The sequence below is a fragment of the Typopeltis vanoorti genome, chromosome 20 (assembly GCF_054136105.1).
Source record: "Typopeltis vanoorti isolate ZY-2024b chromosome 20, IOZ_Tvanoo_1.0, whole genome shotgun sequence".
NCBI lineage: Eukaryota > Metazoa > Arthropoda > Arachnida > Uropygi > Thelyphonidae > Typopeltis > Typopeltis vanoorti.
Genome location: NC_143568.1, coordinates 9,449,615 through 9,475,088, shown reverse-complemented (window position 1 = coordinate 9,475,088; position 25,474 = coordinate 9,449,615). Strand labels below are relative to the sequence as shown.

General features: G+C 37.3%; 1 protein-coding gene and 1 long non-coding RNA gene across 3 annotated transcripts in view; one reads left to right on the top strand and one right to left on the bottom strand.

The window, feature by feature from the left end:
- The window catches only part of LOC150095221 (stathmin-like), a 90,466-nt gene extending 66,511 nt beyond the window's left edge, over nt 1–23,955 (top strand). For both annotated transcript variants that reach the window (XM_090410143.1, XM_090410142.1), the window contains one exon: nt 23,149–23,955. In XM_090410143.1, the coding sequence (XP_090266269.1) occupies nt 23,149–23,220 (72 nt within the window). In that variant the 3' untranslated portion in view covers nt 23,221–23,955. The remainder of the gene's footprint in view (nt 1–23,148) is intronic.
- LOC150095220 (uncharacterized) overlaps nt 1–25,474 on the bottom strand; it is a 92,222-nt gene that overhangs the window by 51,220 nt on the left and 15,528 nt on the right. The window lies entirely within an intron of this gene.

The following is a 25,474-nucleotide window of genomic DNA, read 5'->3' as shown; positions in this document are numbered from 1 at the left end:
CGGATATAATCTTTGTAGCTCTTCTTTGCAGCCTTTCAACAGCTTCTTTATCTCCTTGAAAGCCGGGATACCAAATCTGCACACAGTAATCCAGGTGTGTTCTTATCAAAGCCTTATAACGAGGCAAAATTACTTCCTTATCCTTACAAGTCAAGGTTCACTTCAACATAACAATTATCCTCTGAGTTGTATTTGCAACCTTTGCTATGTGACCTTTGAACTTTAAATTCTTATCCACCAATACACTAAGATCCCTTGCCTCTTCAGTTTCTTGTAGCATAACACTGCTAATATAATATGCCGCTGGAACTCTAATCATGCCAAAGTGCAATTACGCTTACTTACAATGTTAGTAAGCGTAAAGTTAGTAACTTTACGCTTACTAACATTAAACTGACAGCCATTTTCATTTGCCCAGATTTCCAGTCTATTCAAATCATTTTGTAATTGCTGAATATCAGTTGCATCCCTGATTGCCCTGCCTATCTTGGCATCATCAGCAAATAATTGCACATCTGTTAATTTAGACCCTGCTCGATGTCATTAATGTATAGATTGAACAATAATGGCCCAAGGACTGAACCCTGAGGTACACCACTGGCTACCTTAAATCTGGCAGGTTCACACCCACTTATACCACTTTTTGATATCTGTCTGTCAACCATCCCCTGATCCAAGTCAATAGATAATATTCCAATCCCATACTCTCTAGTTTACGCAACAGCCTATCATGTGGTATCCTATGAAGTGCCTTAGAAAATTCCAACATTGTCATAGTGTATCCATTCCCATTATTCAACTCGGACGCAACATTGTTATAAAATATGAGCAAATTGCTAAAACATGACCTTCCTTTAGTAAACCCATGGTGTTCCCTGCAGAGTATAGAATGCTTGTCTACCCATTTCTGTATGCGAGTTCTTACCAACTTCTCTAAAATCTTCACTACCACACCAGAGATACTAATAGGTCGGTAGTTAGACACATCAGTTTTTGCACCATCCTTGTGCAATGGAACTATCATACATTCCTTCCATTCCTGTGGTATCATTCCTTGAGACTCAATTTATACAAATGTGCGAAGGGCCTAGCCAATTCAGCTGAACATTCCTTTAGCAAATGGGCTGATATTCCATCTGTACCTATTGACAAATTCTTATCCAAGTTATGCAAGAGCTCTTCAACCTCATTTTCATGAACCTCTAATTCTTCATCCAATGTAGCAGTAGCACCGTGCACCATGTTACATACACCTGGTTGATATATCTCAGCAAAGTCAGCACTCATTAACTGAACAATCTCCTTAGCTTCCGACACTCGTGTACCATCTGCATTCAATAAAGTTATTCTTCCACATTCATTCTTTCGATATCACGATAAAATTCTTTTGGATTGCATTTAGCTTGCATGGCCAATTTCTTTTCATACTCTGTTTTAGCTTTTCTCACAATACTCGTTACTTTTCTGGCCTGAAATATATAAAATATATTTATATATTTCATAACTCCTCTCACTCTTATTCTCACGATATTCTTTCCACATCATCTTCTTCTTGTGGATTTTTTGCTTAATAAGGCTGCACATCCATTTCACTCCCAACCTATTTATTCTTCGAACACTAGGGATACATTGAGACCGCCTCATTTAAGCACTTTTTCAAAGATTCCCATGCATTGCTGACATTTTTTCCATTCAACAACTGATACATGGGATCAAAGATAATATTCTTCTAAGTCGATCATAATTTACAGCTTTGTAGTTCAGCATGTAGCCTGTTTTAATCAGAACTTCAATACAAGTAGATACTTCCCAAGAAAGAATAGCATGATCACTGTCACCAATTAGTTGTAAAATAGCCATATTCTTGACAGAGATCCCATCTGACACTATGAGCAAATCCAACACTCTTTGACCTCGAGTTCCTTCTTTCACATAGAATTTTCTCTTTTCCCTCCCTGGACATACTTAAAAGGTCTGAACCCAAAGCATATTTTTCCACTCCTTTGCCACATACATAACCATGTTCAAAGGCATTCATATCTTTATCACGTTTGTATACCATAGCTGAACTTTCACACACATTTTTCCCATTCCTCCCTTGATGATCTAGTTTCCCTGACTCTCTGCATTGGATCTCATACCAAGAAGTAATTTCTCCAGGTTTCTGATGCCAAATGAATTCAAGTGCAGGCCATCATTCTTATACAAATCATTTCTGCCATCAAACACACCCCACACACCCACACATCTAAAAACTCACATCCATATCTTCTATATAGCCTGCACGTGAAATCATTTGCTATCTTTGCCCTCCTTCTTAACTCAGTACTATCATATCTCGGTAGTAATCCTACAATTTTTACTCTTTCACATTTCTTTCTAGCTTCTTCCAACAGACCTTTCATATCTTCTCTCATACTATGTTTGTCACTACTTAAATTGTTAGTATCTATCAACACTACCATTTCTTTTTCTGGTTTTCAAAACTCAAATTTCTCAAAAACTTCAAATTTCCTCTCAGAAGTCTTTATGACTTCTGAGAGGAAAGGGTATATATGGAACTACAAGGCTGGTGATTATGAGAAGCTTAGGAGACAGCGTGCAGCTGTTGTATGGGATGAGGAATTGGTTGGAAAGGATATCAGTGCTGCTTGGGTGCTATTCAAGAACCATCTAGTAGAAAAAAATGTCTAAATGCATTCCGAAGTTCAGAAGGTTAAATAGGGTAGGTGTGAAATGGACAAATGAAGATTAAAGGTGCAATACAGAGACAGAAGGCATTATGTAAAAACATAAAACAAGTGGTAATAATCAGTTCCATAAGGAGTACAAAGAACAGACAAGGAGGTGTGACTTCATTGGTAAGGGTAATAAAGATTCAGTAGGAGCAGCAGTTAGCTAATGAAGCCAACAAAAACCTAGAGAGTTTTTTTGTTATACAGCCAGCAAAAAGAAGAAGAAAAAAAGAATGATTATGGTAGGATGACATTCATGAGAGAAAATGGTATGAAATTAACTGCTGTAGCAGATATAGTTGAAATATTAAATGAGCAGTTCATAAAAGTCCTTCATCCTTGAGAATGTGACATCATGCAGAGATTAAATGTAGAGGAAACGAAGGAGGAGAGACTGTGCGTGAACAAGAGATATTTGAGAAATGGGGTAAAGTTGATGTTAATATGGCTGTAGTGATATAACATCGCATGTTTTGAAGTTTTGAGGGAATGTGCCAGGGAGATGACAACTGTCTTGGCATATTTGTTTAATATGAGTCTTACATATTGAGTAACATTCCAAAGGAGTGGAAGCAAAGGCAAAATTGTACCACTTCATTAGGGAGGTAACAGAATTCAGTCATTAAATTATATGCTATTCTGTGTGTCAGGTGTTGTGGTTAAAATGTTGAAGAAGTTAGTGAAAACCAGAAACCAGAATCGGGTTAACCACAGTGGTATTATCATTGATGAACAGCATGGATTTGCTAAACAGAAGTCATGTTTTAGTAATCTACTTACTTAATACAATAAGGTGACAGCTGCATTAGATGAGGGAGATGGACACACAGTGGTACACTCAGATTTTGCAAAGGCTTTTGATAGGTTACCACATGATAAGTTGATGGTCAAACTAGAGTGGATGGGGTTTTATATTAGACTAGTGCAGCAGACTGGAGATTGGCCATCTGATAGGCATCAGCAAGTTATGTATGGGAGAGCAATACCTCTAGAAAAGGAAAGTCACTAGCGGTGTGTCTCAGGAGTCTGTTTTAGAACCATTGCTGTTTAACCTGTATATTAATGATGTTGAGGAAGATTTGAATGGGGATATTCAGTTGTTTGCAGATAATGCAAAGTTGGGAAGAACTATGAGGAGTAGAGCAGATGTTTGGTTTTACAAGAAGACTTTAATAAATTTAGTTATTAAATTTATTAAAGTCGTTGTTGGAATCAGTCAGCTACCGTTCAATTAGACAACATTACCACCAGTGATATTAACATCAAAAGAGGAGTGAGACAAGGATGTGTGCTCTCACCACTCCTGTTCAACATATACGCAGAGGTAATCTTTAAAAAAGCATTGGAAGAATGTCCAGAGGAAATCACAATAAATGGGAAGATTGTTAACAACCTATGATATGCAGATGACACCGTGCTAATTGCATGGATCTCCAAAAACTCATTGACAGAGTATACATAGAAAGCCAAAGAGTGGGAATAAATATAAACATCAACAAGACAAAATACATGATCATCAACAAACATCCAGCCTCATCAATGAAACTGACACTCAATGGGAAAAATATCGATCAAGTGTCAAGATATAAATATCTTGGTTGCCGGCTAAATGAACGGTGGGATCCAGAAATAGATATAAAGACAAGGATTGAAGTTGCACGGCAGTCCTTCATGAAAATGAGAACACTATTCTGCAATAAAAACCTAAACATGGAAGTCAGATGCCAAATGCTGAAATGCTACGTGTGGTCTATGGAGTTGAAACATGGACATTGAAGGCGACAACCATCAAGAAAATCGAAGCCTTTGAGATGTGGCTATACAGAAGAATGCTAAAGATATCATGGACAGAAAAAATTACCAATGAAGATGTCTTAAAATCCATTGGCAAAGCTAAACATCTGTTACAAGTAATCAAGAAACGAAAAACATCATATCTTGGCCACATCATGAGAAACAGCAAATACCAACTTCTACAAACTATTTTGGTAGAAAGAATTGATGACAAAGGAATTAGAGGAAGAAAAAGAATATCATGGTTTGACAACATCAAGACATGGCCAGGAAAGAGCAGTGTACAACTGCTCAGATTAGCACAAGAGCACAGTTTGTTCGCAAAGATGGTCGCTGACCTTCGATAGAAGATAGCACAATAATAATAAGAAGAAAATCGTTGTTGCAAAATCAATGTTGCAAAATGTAAGGTTTTAAGATGTGGTAAATAAATATGGGATATAGTAAATTTACTCTTGGTAGGGATATATCTTGGAGTGATGGTGGATAGGGGAGGTCATGTTTTAGTACTCTACTTACTTATTACAATAAAGTGAAGGAAAAGGATACACAGTAATATACTTGGATTTTGCAAAGGCTTTTGAGAGAGTACCTCATAATAAGTTGACAGCCAAACTAGAGCAGATGGGGTTGGATATTAGATTAGTGCACTGGATTGGAGACTGGCTATCTGATGATAGGTATCAACAAGTTGTGTATGGGGGTGCAATATCCAGGAAAAGGAAAGTCACTAGTGGAGTGCCTCAGGGGTCTGTTTTACGGCCATTACTGTTTAACTTGTATATTAATGATATAGGTGAAGATTTGGATGGAGATATTCAGTTGTTTGCAGATGATGCAAAGTTGGGACGAACCATGAAGATGTTGTGGCCTTATAGGAAGACTTGAATAGATTGAGTGATTGGGCACGGAAATGGAAATGTGAGTTCAATGTTGCAAAATGTAAGGTTTTAAAATTTGGAAAACAAAGATGGGATGCAGAATTTATGCTTGGTGAGAATATATTGTAGGAGGTAGAGGAAATAAGAGATATGGGGGTGATAGTGAATAAAGATCTAAAATTTAGGGGACACATCGCCAAAATTGTGAAGACAACACAAAGGCTTCTGGGAATGATGCGGAGGACACTGATGTGTAGAAGTAGGGAGATTCTTGTTACATTGTATAAGGCTTTGATTAAGCCACACATGGACTATTGTGCCCAGATTTGGTCACCGGGTTTTCAGAAGGATGAAGAGATGTTGGAGGGGGTCCAAAGGCGACTGACTAAGGTAGTTTCTGACCCCTGGAATGTCAAGTATGAGGAAAGATTGAGAAGATGTAATTTGCAGAGTCTGGTGGACAGGAGGAAGAGGGGAGATATGATAGAGTCCTACAAGTTGGTAAGGGGTTGTTATAGGATCAATGGTGGAGAAGTTCTACAGAAAATAGTGGGAGATCGGGGAGAACCAGAGGTCATCCCTGGAAACTGTATAAGGAGGGTGTGTGAGAGGCAGGTTTTTTTTCGTGCAGAGTTGTGAATGATTGGAATGCCTTGCCTGAGAGTGTGGTGTCTGCAAGGAGTTTGAATGTCATCATCATGCATATCAAGGATTTAGGCCTAGCATGGCCTGTTCCGGCCTTAGAAGTCATCGTTGAATCGTTTAAGAGGATGTCCTGGTTTTCTTTTTCCTAATGGCTTGTACTTTAAGGCTTGTTTTGGTAATCTTTCTGTTTTCATTCTTTGAACGTGTTCCATCCATTTATGTTTATATTTTTTAATTTTTTCTATTACTGGTTCTTGGTTTAATTCTTTCATAATATCTTCGTTTCTTTTGTGATCAAATAGGGTATACTTTGCAGTTTTTCTCAGATGATGAGCTGTGTGTGTGATAAAAGGACCTCCGAGATGAGTCTTTAACTCCATGAGGTCTTGGGATAATAATAATTATAATAATAAAGATCTAACATTTAAAGGAATATATTGTCAAAATTGTAAAACACAATGAATTCTGGCAATAATCTGGAGGACACTATCTTATGGAAACAAGGAGTTTCTGCTTCCATTGTATGAGGCCTTGATTAGGCCTCATCATATGAACTGCTTGCACAGATTTGGTCACCTGGTTTTCAAAAGGATGAAGAGATATTGGAAGTTGTTCAGGGGTGATTGATTAAGGTAGTTTCTGGTCTCTGGAATTTGAATATATATGAAGAAAGGTTCTTCATAAAATGGTGAGGATTGGGGGGGGGGAGAAGAGATTATCCCTGGGAGCTGTATAAGAGGATGTGAACCAGGGGAATGAGAAGCAGGTTTTTTGCATGGAGAGTTATGATCAATTCGAATGCATGCCTGAGAGTGTAGTGTCTGCAGAGAATCTGAATGTATTTAAGGCATGGTATGAAGAGCTGTATGTATGATAAAGGGACTTTCCTTGATGAGTCTTTGACTCCATGGAGATCTTGGGATAACTATAATGATGATGATAATAATAATACAATAATGATAAAGGGAAGGAAGAAGTATCTATGGTATATTCAACACTACATGCATAATTATTTTGAATGCAAGCAATGTCATGTAGAGTGATGTGGGAAATCAAAATGGGGAATAGGACAATGAGACTTATTTGTGGTGATGGTCCCACAATAAAGAAATAGAGGAATTTTTTTTGGAATCATTAGAGAAAGCAGGTGGCATAAAGAAAAGGAAAAGTTGGTCGTTGATGGAGATTTAATCGCCAAACTGACCTTGACAAGTTTACATGTCAATAATTGCATGGATTTAAAATGCCCATTGTTGTTAATATACCATTGAAATATGTTAGATACAAAGCTTATAGTTTTCATATGTTTTACCTATGTGGCCTTTTGGGTGGTTAAAAAACAAAGTAGGAAATGAATACCAGATAAATAGAAATGTTTTGGAAAAAATTAGAGAAAACAGAAAAACTAATAACAGTAAGAATCTGCTAGAGTTCAGTTCAGGATACAGACTTCATTGCTAATACCATGGTTCAACAAAACTATTATTATTATTATTATGTACATCCAAGGAGTCACAGAACTAATCAATGGAAGCCTATCTTAGACAACACAGTCTATTATACCACTCCTTAAATTCATTTACTGTCTATATATTCACCACCTATTTATTTTTAATTTTTTTTTTTTATTCACCACCCTATCAGGCAATGAATTCCATGGTTCAAACACCCTCAATGCAAAAAAGACTTCCACCACCTGCTTTTTCAACTTCCAGGGATGGCCTCTTGTCCTTGTTCCTTCCCCTTATGAAAAATCTCCCTAGTGTCAAAACTGTAAATTCCTCTTGGTAGTTTAAATCATGTCATCTACATCTTCTATTCACCAAATCCTGTAGTTTACATGCCCTCACTATTATAACTAACAGTGTAGAGTCCTGATATCACTTTTGTACATCTGCCTCTGTACCTCTACAAGATTAATTTATCCTCTAAATCCTGATAACCCGATCTGAGCACAATAATCCATATATGCTCTGATCAGGGCTTTATACAATGGATTACTACTCTTCTGTCTTTGCTAGTTAGCATCTTTCTCAGAATTGCAGCAATCCTCTGGGTCCCTAAACCTCAAATTTCCACCAATCATAACCCCGAGATCCCTTGCCTCCTCTACTTCCTCTTGCACAGTTGTTCCAGAATATGCAGCCTCCCATCAATGAAACCTTCCTCATCTATCTAGTAATAAAACCTGATTTTCTAGGATGAAATATCCCAATAAAATAATCATTAAGCAGCTCCACTATGTTCTCTGCATTGGTTGCTCAACCTCCTTTTTCCATCAAACAAGATTATTCATCCACAATCGTTTTTCCTTCTACTGGCTGCATAATGAAAGAATTCCTTTAGAATTTTCCCTGTACTGCAGTGCTAATCTCTTTGTTTCCAGTTTTGTATTACTTACTTTGCTTAAGTCCAATGTTCCTCATGAAACTGCTCTCCACCTTTCTCTATACTTTTTCCATATTCTCTTTTTCATCAGCAGTTCCTTTTCAATTTCATTGTCATCCAGTGTACACCAAATTGCGTTATCTTTTTCACTTGAGGGATACAATTTGCCACTGCTGTTGATGAATATTTCTTTGCTATCCCCCATGCACTGCTGATATCTCTCCCTTGCAAATCTTCTATCCATGGAACTACCCTAAGCTGATTTCTGAAATTATTATAGTCACCTACTTTGCAATTCCAAGTAAATTCCTTTCTCTGCGATACTTCTGCATGTCTATTCATCCTCCAAGTCAAGATCACATGGCACAATGGGAGCAAGACTGATATCTCAGTTACAATCAAATACTCTGATGAAGGGACTAAATCCAAAACTCTTGATCCCGGTGTTCCTTCAATTAAATTTGAGGTCTGAGACATTTGCCCCTCAAGAATTACAGAAATTCCACTCCCTTACTACTACTGTTTGCTTTCCTCTGCCCAATCTCCTATAATGATCACTCAATTTGCACTCACCATACTGATTTGCTTAAGCATTTCCTACACTTACTCTCTGCATTTCCTGGACTATATCTTGTTCTGTGCACCTCCATCTCACACTATGCACTTTCAAAAATAATAGTGCCATTTCCTTCCAAATTCTCCGCCACCTATCACAGCTCATTACCTATCATATCTCCACAATCCCATTTGCCCTTCCTGTCCTGCTGAAATATGCTAAACCCTTTATTAGACACATATTCACAAGAATATAGTAATTTTATTATTGCAAATATTTTGACAAGAAACTAACTGGTCATCACAGTGCATCAGCATAATCACAAGGTGAAGTTACAACAAAGAATGTTAATCCTATTTACAGAGCTGAGTCACGTGCCACCTAATGAGTGGTTACAATAAAATAAGATTACAATTAATGTCCAAATTTAAAATTTAATTTAATTAGATAATGAAATGACACAGAATTATATTAAAGTAAATTCAAAAATTATAATAATAATTAAAATGGGGACAGAAGAGAACACTATTGCTTGCCATTTATGAGGATGAGACTCTCCCAAATCTTGGCAATAGAGACAGTCATTCTGATTTAAAAATGGGCAGAGTAGAAGTGCTTCAGCACTCTCTTTAAATAACCATTCAAACCTAAATCTGCACCTATTCAAAAGGTGAGTATTGGACAATAGGATATCATGGTCAGTGTCCACTCCATGGTGAGCAAGACCAGATTTTTAAGGCTTATTGGTGTTCTTGTAGTCTTTCAACAGAACGTCTGGTTTGTTCAAACTATGAGCAGAGGCAGTCACATCGAACTTAGTAAGCACTAGGAAGGGACAGAAGGGGGGGGGGGGGACTGTTTATCTTTCATGGATGGTAACCAAGAGGAAATTTTGTTGATAGGGAAAAAAAGTAGAAACTAAATTATATATTTTATGGATCTTAGCAATCATCAGAGATGTCTACGATATATGGGATAGGGACTCGCCGTACAGGTTCAGGGATTTTGGCAATGGGCTTGTAAGTCTATCTTGGACTCCAAGACAGGCTTGTAAGAGTCCAAGAAACTTCCTTGAGATGAAACCATTCTGTAGTAAGATGCATTGGATGGTGCTCAATTCTTGTTGGAGAGCTTGGGGATTAGAGCAGATAAGATGTGCTCTGTTGAGCAAAGATTTGAAGATGCCTATTTTTTGAGATGGATGATATGCTGAATTTTGCTGTGTGTAGTGTCCTGTGAAGGTAGGTTTATGGTGAATAGAAGTAGCAAGAATTCTAGAAGGGATACAGAAAAGGTGGATATCCAAGAAGGCTAATTGTCCACCCTTTTCTTTTTCCATAGTGAAGTTAATGTGTGAGTGTAGGCTGTTGATTTTGGTTAAAAAGATAAGTAGAGATTCTTCTGAGTCTGGCCAGATGGCAGACACACCATCTACATATTGAACACAAAAGGAAGGTTGGGGTTGAATTGAAGAGAACGGGAATTCTTCAAGATGCTCTAAGTAGAAATTAGCAAGTGGAGATAACAAAGGGCTTCCCATTGTGGTTCCTTCAATCTGCTTGTAGAACTGGTTCCTGCAGATGAAATAGCCTGAGTGCACGACAAAGTTGAACAGTTCAACTATGTCTGGAAGAAATTCATCTCATAACAGTTGGATGGTATCAGCTAGAGATACACTAGTAAACAAGGACTGGATATCAAAATTATGTTATACCCCTCTATTTCTATTCCTGTCAGGACATCATCTTTTGTCAACTGGAATTACAGAAATTGCCTTTCCTGTCCTGCTGAAATATGCTATATCCTTTGGCTTATTATTATTATTTAGGCCTCCAGGGAGTCAAAAGACTCATCGCGGGAGGTCCTTCCTAGGAAACACAAGTCTATCAAGACTCATCGAGGGAGGTCCCTCCTAGGAAACACAAAGTCTCTCATACCACTCTTTAAACTCATTGACCGTTCTCGATCTCACCACTCTATCAGGCAGTGCATTCCACGGTTCAACCACCCTCCATGCAAAGAAACCACTCCTCACCCGCTTGCTCACAGTTTCCTTTCGTAACTTCCAGGGATGGCCCCTTGTCATCACTCCTTCCCGCTGTTCAACCAAGCGAAAGAACTCCCCAGTGTCAACCCTGTAACTGCCTCTCAACAGTTTAAAAGTCTCAATCATATCACCTCTCCTTCTATCCACAAAACTCTGCAGTCCATATTCCCTCAGCTGATCCTCATAACTAACATTGTACAGTCCTGAAACCATCTTTGTTATCTGCCTTTGTACCCTTTCCACAGTTAATTTATCCCCTTCCAATCCTGAGGACCAAATCTGAAAACAATAGTCTAAGTGTGGTCTGATCAGGGTCTTATACAATGGAATGATAACTCTTTTATCTCTGCAGGTCAGCGTCCTTCTCATTATTGCAGCAATCCTTTGTGTTACCTTCACCACCTTTATAATATGTCCCCTGAATTTCAGGTTTGTATCAATCATCAACCCCAGATCTCTAATCTCCCCTACTTCTTCCAGTATAGCTCCTCTAATAGAGTATACAGCATCCCATCAATGTGTCCTAAACCTCAAAACCTTACATTTTGCTGCATTAAAACGACACCCCAGTCATTTGCCCATCTGTCTAGCTTATTCAAATCCTCTTGCAGAGCTACCACATCTGCACTATTACTAATAACCCTTCCCAGATTCACATCATCTGCAAACAACTGAATATGCCCCTGCAATCCACTGACAATGTCAATGATATAATAGTTAAACAGGCCCAGTACTGAGCCCTGTGGGACCCCACTTGTAACCCTCTGCTTCCTTAAATCTGCCCCACCACACAGTTTATCATGTGGCACCCTGTCAAATGCCTTTGCTAAGTCCAAGAAAATGGCAGTATATGCTTTTCCTCATCTACTGCTCTTGTAACTTTATTATAAAAGGCTAGCATATTACTAAAACAAGAGCGCCCCTTTACAAATCCATGTTGACTCTCACAGATAATATTACCCTCATCTGCCCAATGTTGTATACGGTCCCTCACTAATTTCTTCAAGATCTTAACAACTACTGATGACACACAAACTGGCCTATAATTAGACACTTCCAGTCTGTTACCACTCTTATGCAATGGAACTATCTTACCTTCCTTCCATTCCCTGGGCATTTCCTGTAGCCGACATTCATTGAAAAGCCAGGTGAAAGGAGCTGTCATTTCTTTAGTACATTCTCTCAAAACTCGTGGTGAAATACCATCCAGTCCCACAGCTTTACTGACATTCAGAGTACTCAGTATTTGGAACACACACTCCTCCTTTACCTCAAAACCTCGAACCTGCCCTATTCCTCTAGCATTAAAACTGACTCCTCCAGGATGAAATACTCTAATAAAGTGTTCATTGAACAATTCTACTATGTCCTCTGGATCAGTCACTCTATTTCCATTTTTATTTCACAATGTCATTCTTCCACAATCATTTCTCCTCCTACTGGCCACATAGCTAAAAAATTCCCTAGGATTTTCTTTGGATCTTAAGGCCAATCTCTTCTCATATTCCAGTTTCGCCTTCCTTACCATACTATTCACTCTACTGGCCTGTGTCTATATTCTTCATGCATCTGCTTTTCACCTGTCTTCTTATTTATTTATTCATATGGAGTTTCCTCCTTTTTCTCCCCTCGTCCCTATTGGGGCAAGTTATCCCCCTCATGGGGGGGGGGGGTTAAGTATTTATGGCTGTAGATTCGTGTGTGTTCACAGGGCCGGTTTGCCTACTTGTGGGATGAAAGACACCAAATAAACTGACAGAAAAAACCCTACTGCCTGCGCTCAAGACCGGCTAATGTGGCTATGGCTGAGGAAGATCCTCAAATTCCTCACGTCTTCGAATGGAATCAAACCTGGAACACTCCTTCCCCAGTCATATGGTTGCGAAGCGCACAGCCACTAGGCTAACCATGCGGATACCTGTCTCCTTATATCTCTTCCATAGCTTCTTCTTCACAGGCAATTCCTGTTTAATATTGTTTGTCATCCACTTTACTCCAAATTGTGTCCTCTTCTTCACTTGTGGAATACAGTTTACTGTTGCTGCTAACAAATATTCCTTCACAATTTCCCAAGCACTAATGATATCCTGGCCTTCTAATTCCTCCCTCCATGAAACTTCCCCAAGTTGATGTCTAAGACTATTATAATCACCTGCCTTATAATTCCACATACATTCTCGTCTCTTTGATACTCCTGCATGTCTATTCATCTTCCAAGTCGAAACCACGTGGTCACTCTCTCCAACTGGTGGGAGGGATGTCATCTCAGTTATTATCAACTCTTCTGATGCTATGACCAAATCCAAACCTCTTGAACCTCTTGTTCCCTCTATTACATGTTGCCTAAGACATTTGTCCCTCAAGAATTCTAGAAATTCCAATCCCTTATTGCTACATGCATCGTCCTCTCCCCAATTTACACTGCTGTAGTTAAAATCTCCCATAACAATCATTCTTCTTGCACTTGCCAAGCTCAACTGTCTAAACATCTCCTGGTCCCCATCCCTGTGCTCTTTGGTTTGCAGCAACACCCCACTAAATATCATGACGTGCCTACCTCTTCCTCACACTATATGTTTTCAAAATCATTGTCACTGCCTTCCAAGGCCTCCACTCTTAGAGGACATAAGTCGTCACTTATCATTAGCAGTACTCCACCACCACCACCACTTATGATTAGAGAAATGGTAGTGACCAGTTCACTGGAGCAACACTTATGAAAGTGGCTAAAAAAAAAAAAAAGCCATAATGCAGAAACAGAGTGCTGATGAGAAACTGACTGCAGAGAGAGGATATCACCTCTTCTGTATACAATCAAGAATTCTTAGGGAGACTTTTAGGAACATCACTTGAAATGTGAGAACAACATTCTAAAGCTGGTTAGATTTTTTATTTATAAACTGTTTAAACAAGACAGAAGTAGAAATCTAAATGGAAAAGCATACCAAGTTTATTGGGCTGGGATGTGTTTGTGGCAGGATAAGCTCTTACTTTTGATTCCAATTTCCACTGTAACATTATCAGGTGTTTCCAGAGCATTGAACCTCACTAGATTATCTTTATCCCCACTTGAAATAGGGAAGAGATCAGTGTTTAAGAGAATCATTTCAATATTATAAGATTCCTCAAGTAAAGAAGAGGAATGGAGTACTGTTGTCAGCAAAACTATGGACAGATTTGAGGTTAGAGAGAGAGAATGTCATTGATGTATAGAAGGAAAAGTATAGGCCAGAGTATAGAACCTTGAGGTATACTCCAGCAGTGATAAAGAAATCTGATGAGAGGAAGCCATCCAACAAGCAGTGAATGATCACAGAGGAAAGGGACAATCCATTCACAAAGAGCAGGAGGGAGACCATAACATGGCATCTTCATAAGAGCTTACTGACAGACACCTGAGCCTCTCCAATATTTCTATGACCTAGGTCCAAAGGTGGGTAATGTTGAATTTCACTGTGTTATATCTGAGATTGGTAATATGGTGAAACTGATATACCACTGGTCATGTGAAAGAGGTAACAAATGATTCAAGAGTGGCTCTGTATGGAGATCTTTATGAGAGGTGTAAACAAAATTCTACCTCCAGGAAAACAAACCTTTCATAAGGTTTGTTTTCCTGGAGGTAGAATGGGCTGAGTGATTTTGAGGCATTTTATATGAGTAAAGAGAAAACAGTTCGGAATCATAGCAGGAACAAATGATTTGGTTAGAAACAAGGAGAATGAGAATGGACATCAGGAAGCTGTTGATATGCTAGCAAAGCTATATGAAAAGAAAGGAGTGAATTTTGTGAATGAATAGTACTGTATAAGAGAGAGAGAAACTGCATATGGCTTTGGTGTGAGACAGCTGGAGAGACTATTGCTGGAAGGGAGTGTTAATGATTGCAGTAAACAGAAGTCTGAGGAAGTAAGAGGTGATATTGAACAGCAGCAAAGAAGGATAAGAGATCTTGTGAATAGACAGGTGAGTAGTGCTATAAGGGAATGAGAGAGCAGGAACCTAAGACAGACAGAAAAACAGGAGGGGGGGGGATCATGATGGATAGGGAAATGCTGCTTGAGAAGTGGGGATGTTGGATGCAAAAGCAAATGTGTGGGTATACAAAAAAGGATTGAGATGGCTGGGATGCAGGAAGTGGGGGTTAAGTTTATAGAGGATTGTAGGATTGGTGCTGACAGAAGAACAAAGAGGAGATAATACAGAGTAGTCATATCCAAGACTTTTGCTGGATGCAAAACCTTTCAAAACCTATCCCCCCACCATTTCCCTGTTTCACAGAGACTTGTTATAAAACTAAAAATAAGCTATTATGTTTGTTTCTGAATGTCAGAAGTATCTGAAATAGGGGGAATGAAATTGTTTCACTGATTAAGTTCATTCACTCAAAAAATTGCTAGAATAAGTGAAACATGGTTGAATGAGGAGGACATCCATACAGGAATAGAGATGAAGGGATATGATGTTATTCATAAAGACAAACAGAGGAGCTGAAAAATATTAGTAGCTTGTTCATGGCAGCAGAAGAGTTAGGCCCATCTGTTCAGATGCTGGTGGTGGTTTTGAGCTAGCATGGTGTGAGGTAGAGTTGGACAAGATGAAATATTTAGTTGAGCATTACTATGATGTGGAGAGCACTGAGAAGAAAATGTATATAAGCAAATTAGCATGGCAAATAAAAAAGTCCTGATCATTGTTGGGTGACTTTAATTATGATAATAGAGACTGGAATGACGAGATGACATCTGAGAGCAAAGAGAATGAATTTCTCAAAATTTTGAGAGGCAGCACAAGATGAGCAGTAATAATCAGTTGCATGAGGAACACAAAGAATTGGCAAAATATGACTCGATTGGAAAGAGTAACAAAAGTGCAGTATAAGCAGGAATTAGCTAATAAGGTCAAAAACAATCCAAAGTCCATGGTTGGTGAAATGGTTGGTTGGCTAGTGAAATTCATAGAATGATAACCAATGCAGAGGATATAGTTGAGTTTAATTATTAAATGAGAAATTTATAAAAGTATTTCATCCTTGTGATTGTGATATCATGCAGAACTTAGTGCAGTGGGAAGGGTGGAAAAGACGCTGATGATAAGTGAGCAGAAAATGTATGGGATACTGAATAAACTTGATGTTAATAAGGTTGCAGGTCTTAATGATATAGCAATGCATGTTTTGAGGGAATGTTTCAGAGAATACCATAGCTTTGATGTACGTGTTATATTGGGACAAGTTCCAAAGGAGTGGAAAAAGTGCAAAATTGTTTTGCTTCATGAGAGAGGTGATAAGACTAAGGCTTCAAATTACAGACCAATATGTGTGTCTGGAGTTGTAGTTAAAGTGTTGGAGAGATTACTGAAGACCAAGATTCAGAACAAAGTCTCCACCTTCCTAAGACAAATCAAGGACCATGAGGATTCTCTCTCCTCAGAGCTGGGTTTAAGGTTTGACCCCTAAGTTATAACTTTTAAGAGGTTCCTCCCCCCCCCCCTCTACTCCAGCTTTGTAGAGGCCTTTATGATGGAAGGCTGTTAGCTGTAGCTTATGTACAAATTTGGTCCTGTCTCTCCTTCCCAGATGTCTAGAGTATCCCTTGTTATTGTGAGATCCAAGTAATTGGGGACAGACCACCTTGGTAAGAAGAAAATAAGTTAAAAAATACTCAGTATGGATAATCTAAAAGGGAACAACTACAACAAACTTTGGAAGAAGACTATTTCATCAGGTAAAAGAAAGCCAGGCTACTACACAGATCCCATTTCAAATCACAGAGACTGTTCCTGAAAGTGACTCATGTTCTACATAACCTAATGAACTGAGATAGAACTGATAGTGTAACCCTACACAAATTTTTGTGTGTCATCCTACCTCCCATCAACAATTACTAGAGAAGATCGCCATAGAGAGTGCTACTGTCACCTTCCATATGCATGACTGTCCTTTGTCCTCAAAGTCATTACATTCATTGACTTTGCTATGAGTCTGTCTTTAAAATGTCGGTGTGTAGATATTTAATTTAGTTATTAAATTATTTTTTTGCATTTCAGTTCCACATAGTTTTTATTCCAGAAAGCTCAACATGAATCACTAAAATAGGTATGGATGAATGTGGAAATAAGTTCCAAAGGAGTGGAATAATGGCAAAATTGTTCTGCCTCAAAAGGAAGGTGATGAAACTAAAGCTTCAAATTATAGGCTAAAGTATCTGGAGTTGTGGTTAAAGTATTAGGGAGAATAGTGAGAAAGATCAAGATTCAGAACTGGGTTGATAATAGTAGTTGACAATAGAAAAAACTTGGTGGAATAGTTGATCAGCATACTGGATTAGAGATTGGCTGTCTGATAGGCATCAGCAAGTTTATTGGGGGGGGGGGGGGGAGAAACAATATCCCAAAACAGGAAAGTTGCTAGAGGTGTGCCCTATGGAGCTGTTGCTGCTCAACTTGTATGTTATTGATATTAAGACAGGTTAGAATGGTGATATGATATGCAACTGTTTTGAGATGAGGCAAAGGGGAGAAGAACTTTGAAACATTGGACAGATGTTGCAGCATTGCAAAAGGATGTATGTTCTCCCCAGGACCTTTTGAATGGGCAAACTACCTGGCTCATTTTACTGACCACCTGGCTAATTAATGTTGTGAACTGACATGGCTAAATAATGAGCAAGAGTGGAAAAATAATTTAAGACATTTTTAATTAATGATGATGAGAAATCGAACCAGAGAGTTTCGATACTCATGAGATCAGCTCGATTTCTTGAATTGCAAGCCAATCTCGAGAGCTTTGGATATTCACTTTGTGAAATGAATTTTGCTGAATGTGAAAGGGGTTTATCTGCATTAAAAAGGATAAAAACCTGTATGAGGCATCACATCAGTCAGAGCACTCTAAATAATCTGATGCTGATTTCACTGGAGGGACCAGATCTAACAGATTTTTAATTTGAAAAAGCTGCTGACAACTGGGCTTCTAAGAAGAAGAGAAGAATTAATGTATAGAATTTTAAGCTGTGAGCATTACAAGGTTTTTCATTACTTAATGAGAAAATAAGAAAAATCCTAGCTCGTTTGTTATAATTACTATATAAAATAGTATCCTTGTTTGAAGTAATTTCTAATAAAATTACTATTTTAATTTGTTATGAAAAAGGGTCTTTCTTAACTCATTCAAAAATTTTTGTACACCGGTTAATGCTTCATTCCACCTGGCTGGTAAAAATTTCTGGGGAGAACACTGAGGACTGTAATAGACTGTGTGATTGGGGGCTAATGTTGTAAAGTTTAAAATTTCAGAAACAAAGATGGATGTAGAGTATACAACTAGTGCAAATATCTTAGAATAGGTGAAGGAGATGAGAGATCTGGGAATAATGGTGGACAAAGACAGAAAATTTCGGGAACACATTGCCAATATTATGAGGACAGCATGGCAGATTATAACAATGAGGAAGAGCACATTGGCATGCAAAAATAACATTATACAGGAAAACCTCGTTTACCGCAAATTCGATATGTGCAAAAATCAGTTAGCGCAATTGAGTGAAATGATACTATTTCCTGGCTTTAAGCGAGTGATTAATCAGTTAACAAGATTTTTTTACGTTATGCAAAATTTTATGTTACATGAAATTTTTTGTCACCAATCTGCAGTGAGCGGTAGCACTTGTCAATGAAGCAGCCAGTGGGCAGTAGCCAGCGACACTTGGCAGTTGACTCAAAGCTATCTTCACAAACGCACGTACAAACTCTGTTCTCTTGTTGGAAGTTTATTTTGTACTTGGTTAGACTATAATAAATTTAGTTTAATCCTTTATCCCAGTAAGCAAAACAAAGTTTGTGCCTGAAAATATCTTCAGGACTGAGGTAAGGTGGTACATCCCTTGGCAACTTGCAGCAAAGGTGGACCAAGCTCTCATCACTCCTTGTCTCAGTATCTCCCACAATGCAAAACACATCTCCTTGCGGACATGTGCACATCTCCTTCCCTTAATGTTATGCATTAAGGGAAGGGCCACTACCCAGACTGGTTTCGACCTTTATTGAGGTCTCTTCAGTGGGAGTCAGACCCAGAGTGGTGATACTAAGTCAGAAGCAATGGAGAGGTCATATTTACCTATACAAGTTGCCAACCGGTGTACCGCCTTATTATTAAATTACTCTGGATTTAGAGAATGATGTTGGAAGTTTATTTTGCACTTGGTTAGACTATAATAAATTTAGTTTAATCCTTTATCCAAGTGTAAGAAAACAAAGTTTTGCTTCACTTTGCTTTAATTCACATACCTATAAGGATTTATTATATTCAACCCACCTGAAATGGAAAAGAGAAAGACTGATAAAGAAAGTGGCAGTAATAAAAAGAGAAGAAAAGTCATTACATTAGAGGAAAAGCTGAAAAACGTGCTTGATTCCCATTCAGAAGTTAAGCGAGAATGATCTCCCTCAACTAGAAGAACAGAGTGCATATGAAGAAGATGATGAGCAGTGCGAACAAGAGGAGAATATTATGACCAAGAAGCTAACTGCAAAAGAACTTAAGCTGGTTTTCAATTACATTGAAAACTATTTCCTTAAATATCAGCATCAAACAAAATTTCCTTACATAGTAAGGAAATTTTGTTTGATGCTGATCCTGATATGGAATGAAGCTTCGAAGTCCCAAAGAAATCTTGGTAAAGCGATCGCCAGCTATCGCAAATGGCATGATAAGATGAAAGTCGAGTACTATTAAACATCTTTACTTAATTTTTTGTAAAAAAATTAGCTCAATGAAATGTTTAGACATTAAATATAAATTTAAACAATTGATTTTTATTGATGATTCCATTGATGATTTTATCCATTAATACAGCTTATATATATATATATTTTCAAATTTATGCTAACTGATGGATGAATTATAATTATTCCTATTGTTTATTGTATTTGCTTAATGCAATTTTGCTTAGTGTGCATTAATTGATGGATTAATTAATTGCATTAAGCGAGGTTTTCCTGTAGTTCATTGTATAATGCTTTTTATCAGGGTACATATAGATTACTGTGACAGATTTGATCACCTGGTTTTCAAAAAGGATAAAGAGATAACAGAGCATATCCAGAAACAATTGACTAAGGTGATTTCTTGTCTCTGGAATGTTAGGCAAGAAGAAGGATTGAGAAAATGCAATTTGTAGAACAAGAGGCCCCTGCCTCTGTATAATGGATGAGAACAGGGTTGGGGTGAGGAATAGGGGTTTTGAATAGAGAGTGAGGGGGGGATGCATTGCCTGAGAGTGTGGTAAGTGTAAGCATCTAATGCAGAGTATGATGAGCTAATCTCTGTGATAATGGGAAACTATCACAGAGATTTTCACTTCTCTGATGGTTATCCAGGTCCAGCAGAGAAGAAACTGACTTTGATTTCCTTCATCACTTTTGTGAGTGCTGAGATTAGTGCAATGGAACAATAATTTGAGGGCTGACTTATTTCTCTTTATTAGGGTCAGGTTGGATAAACATTTGTTTCTATGCTCTTGACTAGATGTGAGATGAGTATGACAGTCAAACAGGATGGATGTGAATTCTGAGGCATAAGTTTTAGCACAACTGGAGGGATACCATCTGAACCAAGAAATTCATTAGTATCAAAGTTGAGCATTTTTCACACTGAGCATTTCTGTGATGTCCTTCTTTTGAAATATCAGGAGAAGCATACTGCGGGTAGTTTGTGAAATAGCAGAAGGAAATTTGCCTTAGTTATTTCAACAAGGGTCAGAGGAAAAGACTGATAAGTTATCTTATCAGTCTTTTCTTTAATATCTTTTAGATATTAAAGAGAGAGAGAAACATAGTGGGGAAGTTCTGCCCAACAGTCTTAGCAAGAAACCAGAAGGCTTGAATACCATTTGAGGGGAAGCAAGCTAAGTGCATTTCACATTTACAAAGTGTGCTTAGTCTTGATGATTTTTTAACTGTTATTCCATGCTGTAATGTAAGGTGAGTGAGAAACTGCAGTTTTACAGTCATTGAAATGTATGCTGAATTTTTGTCTTAGTTAGATTGCTTTGGCACATTTGTTGGAGAATCAGGAAATGAATGATTGGGGATTTTGAGTGGAGTGGGAAATGAAGGCAGTCACTCCATTCAAGAATAATTTCAATTATTCCAATGAAACAAGTGCTTAGATCAGGAAAGCATAATCAATAATCAACTCATGGAAAAGAGGCACAGAAATCTGCAAAGGTCATTCTAAGTGGCACCATTCAAGACTGAGAATGGCTGGAAAAAGAAACATAAACATGGGTGTGATTGCAGTTGTCAAGAGGAGAGTTAACATCAACAGTATATTTAAAAGAAAGGTGGTTAATAAAAAGTCTAGGGTGTTGGAAGAATGATAACAATTATCTGGTATTTCAGAGTTGGTGGATGATGTGTGTTAGATCAGTACTGGCAACAAGCAATTCTGCTTCCCCTCCAGCTTAGTCTATGAAGTTAGAAAAGGGGAACCAGTGGGATTATGGACTGAAATCTCAATCATGCTATTCCATGCCATTCCTCCTCCTCAACCTCCTTGAAAATTTCCCCACCAAGAGTATACTTTACATCCGATCGTTTCCTACCAAATTTTAGAACCCTCTTTGAATTAACAGTTCCACTCACTTGCCTACTCATACAATCTATTCATGTTCTCCAGTAAGGCTACAATATCTGGTAAGGCATCATTCTCCCCAGTTGTGCATTATCTGCAAACATTTGTATATCTCCAGTTAAACTCATCCCAATATCATTAACATACAAGTTAAACAACAATGGCTCCAAAACAGACACCTGTAGCACACCACTAGTGACTTTCCAATTTTGGGATACTGCACCTCCATGCACAACTTGCTGATACCTATCTGACAGCCAGTCACCTATCCAACTCACTAATCTAGCGACCACTCCCATCTGCTCCGATTTAGTTACCAACTTGTTGTGTAACAATCTATCAAAAGCCTTTGCGAAATCTAAGTATACCACTGTATATGCATCTCCCTTGTCTAATACATTCACTACCTTGGTATAATAAATAATTAAGTTGGTAAAACATTACCTAACTTTAACAAATCTATGCTGACAATCACAGACAATACTCCTATTATCAACCCACTTCTGTATCCCAGCTCTCACCAATCTCTTCAACACCTTAACCACAACTCCAGATAGTCAGATCAGTTTATAATTTTTAGCCTTAGCCTTTTGTGAAGTGGAACAATTTTAACTTCCTTTCACTCCTTTGGGACTTGTGCTGTTGCAAGATTCTTATTGAACAAATAAGCTAAGGCTGACATTAAACTGTGGGACATTCTCTTAAGACTCGTGGTGATATGTCATCAAATCCTATTGCCTTATTGACACTAAGCTTACTTAGCTTCTCATATAACTCTTACTTGCTTAGCATTGTCTTTTCACATTTCCTCTACACTTTAGCTTCTCATAATTTCACACTGAGGACAAAACACCCTGACTATGTTTTCTGCAGCAGTTACCAATTTACCAGTTTTATCCAATAACATCATCTTGTCATAATCATTCTTAATTTTAATTGCCACATATCAAAAAAGTTCCCTAAGATTTTTTTTGACTTGATTTGCTAATTACTGCTCATACTGCATTTATGCTGTTCTTACCAACTGAGTCACCTTCCTGGCTTTATCTTTATATTCTTTGTGCAAATAATTATTACCATTATTCATCTACCTTCACATTGCCCTTCTTCTTCCAGATTTCATGCTTAATCCCTTCACTGATTCATTTACCACCTGTCTTATTTAGACAGAATTTTTTTTTTTATCTATCTCTCAGATATCTAAGGTTTTTCTCTCAAAAAAATGTTATTTTACATTACTTAAATATGATTCTTCACTTGTCTATAAAGGTTTAGTAAAGTTATTGCATGCCACAAACAATTCTATTTTGATGCAAATCTGCTGTTTCTGTAGTATATATTCTTAATAAGCAGGTCATCTTTTGTGCTTTTGATTGTTCTTTGATAATTTGCTTAATTTCAAAAGATCATTATTTTTATCAGAAAATAAAATAAATAAATCTAATGCAAATGTTTTTATTTTTTTGTAGGAACGTCACATTGAAGAAGTACGCCAGAACAAGTCCCATCCTGAAGAAATTGTCACAGCATCTTCTGGGTAGAGGACCAGCACGTTCTTCCTCACTGCCAGTCTGACTCTGTTCCCCTCTGACTACCAGTGGCCATGCTTTGTTACCCCTGGACATAGTTATCTAGTCTTGCAGATTTCCTCTAATTTTTTTTTCCACTGCCTACCCACAACAATAGGGCTTGTGGCTTCCTCCATCTTTGTCCAAAAATGCATATCTACTAAAATTTTCTATATTAAATCCCCATTTCTTCTTTTATCATTATCATTATTATTATTATTTTGTTAGGTGGTCTAGTATAGTCTGTGGCTTACAGCATATTAAGTCTTGTGGACTTACAAAGTCAGTCTGAAAAGTGCCGTACTTTATCATTTCCAAGGACCAGTTATCTATATATATATATCTTTTTTAAAAGTGCTGCGTTCAGCCTTAATCTATGCTTGTTGTGGTGTGTCACAGTGAATGGAGCACTTTGTGATATTAGTTTCTTTTTTGTAATTCATGCTCAGAAGGTAGTAACTGTATTTTTCTACTCCACTTCATTTGCAAGGAAGTATTGGATAAATTAAATTTCTAGTTTTTGCTTACTTATCAGTACCCTGATGTGGATATGGATATTGATGTGTTGTTTGGTAAAAGCTACTCAGTAGCAATGAAATATTTCACATTTTCCAAAATGCAGTTGTTCCAGCTCAGCTTATGTGTAGTTAATGTTTGTCACCTCTGTACTTTCTCCAGAGTGCTAATAAATTGTCAGGTGGCACATTGCTTTTTTTTGTTTGTTTGTTTTCACTAATTAACTGGTGTAGCACATACAAGTGTAATAAATTTTTATTGCAATTACCATCAGTTTTACTTCTACTGTATTTCGGAAAATTCTGTAAATCAAGTTTGATCAGATGCTTAAACAAACCAATCATAACCATCTTTTTTTTTTTTTGTTGTTGTTGTTTTTTTTATGGGAAACCCATCCACGAGAGGTTAGCCAACCTATAGTATGCTAATACTGTGGATAGGTAATTTAAATGCAGTATCATAAAATATATATATAGATATGCACAGAAGTACAAATGCAAAAGTCATTTATATGACTTTCAGATTTATACGATTTTCACTGCAGGGTGAGACCACGGCATGGTCTTACCACAGATGTCCAAAGGAGCTTGAGAGAGTATGTTTGTGCTAAGAGCACAGGATTTTGAGATTATCTCACTCTTATCCCATCCATGGTACTAGTGTACATTACTCAAAACTCAACCTTGCATAGGTGGGATTATCATAAAAAAAATAAAGTATTCTTTGTAATTGCATTCTTGTATAGAGTACTCATTATCACAACTGAATGTGGGTTCACTTTCTGCATATAATATGGACAATTTTGTTTTGCCTATTTTTTTGCTATTAAAATGATCAACTGAAACAACTTGATAAATTTCAAGCGATCCTGTATACCAAAGTTCATTAAATTCCATCATGCCATAAAAAACTAATTATATAATTTTGCACAATAAAAATGATACAATTACAGGAAAAAATATTACTATTATCATTTGAAATTATTCAACCATTAAAATAGAATCATAATGAGGCAAAAAGAAGTTTTAGCATTCCTAAACTTAGGAATGGCTTAACAATGAAAATTACTGTACTGTCTGCTGGAAGACATTATCAAAGACAGCATAAGAATGATTGTTCTTAGACACTTGAGTTAATGTGGATGGATTAACAGACAAAAGGAAGAAGAATATAATGATTACTGAAATTTTCAGGGAAAAAAAAAATTCTCATCCAACTTGAAAGAAAATTTATTCCCCACAATATGTTGCTTATAATTAACATCATCAGGTTGAAATCATGCAATCACAACACTTCAGCAATCAATTTTACATTTTATATTAATAATAATGATAGTTCTAACCTTGTTTTGGAGGAGAGAGAGAGAGAGAGAGAGCAATGCCTTCCACATTATGGTTTTTGATGTCAGATTACTGTAAATTATAAAGTTGAAAATATTATTACTGAAATAAGAGCCAATAGGCTTCACTTCGGCGAAGTAAAATTATTCAAAATTAAGTGGATATTGAATACCACATTATTTCTTGGCCAAATAAGAAACTCAAAGCCGAAACTCTTAGATTAGATTTCCTATCATTGAGTTTCTTATTCGGCTAAGAAATAATGTGGTATTCAATATCCACTTAATTTTGAATGAAAATATTATATTTTGTTATATTTTGTAGTAATATTGAGGGGCAATTATCTTTCCCACCTGTCCTTCCTGTTATTT